Raw genomic sequence first — 525 nt, forward strand, 5'->3', positions numbered from 1 at the left:
CCCCTAATCGGGGTCCCCTAGGGGTAGGGGGGACCCCAGAGAGGGGGGTTCTTCAGGGCTAACCTGGTTGTAGGTGCAGTTCTTCTTCTTGCACTTGCCACACTGGAAGAGGTCGGTGACAGTGCCACCTGTCTTGGCCATCTGGTGCTCCCGGATGGCCTCCTGGGTCATGGCATTCCTCAGCTCCTTCAGCTCATCACTGGCCATCTCCTGACACCAACACGGGCCCCTCAGGGTCAGGGTGGCCACTAGATGCTGGGCCACCGTGGTCCAGCAACTTCCCCAGCCTCTCCCAGGGTCAGGATTGGTCTTGTTCTCTGTGCTCAGGTCCCTCCAGATGGGAAACATCAGCCTGTCCCCTGAGCACAAGTGCTGCCTGCAGGGACTTGGCTCCCAGGAGCCTGATCTGGGGGGGTCCCCCATTGAGGAGGAATGGGGACCCTCTCATCTGACTCCTTCCAGCGTGACATCTGGCTCTGTAATAGGGCTGGGAGGCTTGGGGGGGGGGGGCACCAACAACCCGCC

At 61.7% G+C, this 525-nt stretch overlaps 1 protein-coding gene across 1 annotated transcript in view; it reads right to left on the bottom strand.

Annotated features, from left to right (window-relative positions):
• Positions 1–525, bottom strand: part of LOC104398447 (transcription elongation factor A protein 3-like) — a gene marked incomplete at its 5' end in the record, with an annotated part of 4,995 nt that overhangs the window by 211 nt on the left and 4,259 nt on the right. The window contains one exon of the mRNA XM_010008558.1: positions 64–210. Within this exon, the coding sequence (XP_010006860.1) occupies positions 64–210 (147 nt within the window). The remainder of the gene's footprint in view (positions 1–63; positions 211–525) is intronic.

This window comes from Chaetura pelagica, unplaced genomic scaffold (genome assembly GCF_000747805.2).
Source record: "Chaetura pelagica isolate M959 unplaced genomic scaffold, ChaPel_1.0 scaffold592, whole genome shotgun sequence".
NCBI lineage: Eukaryota > Metazoa > Chordata > Aves > Apodiformes > Apodidae > Chaetura > Chaetura pelagica.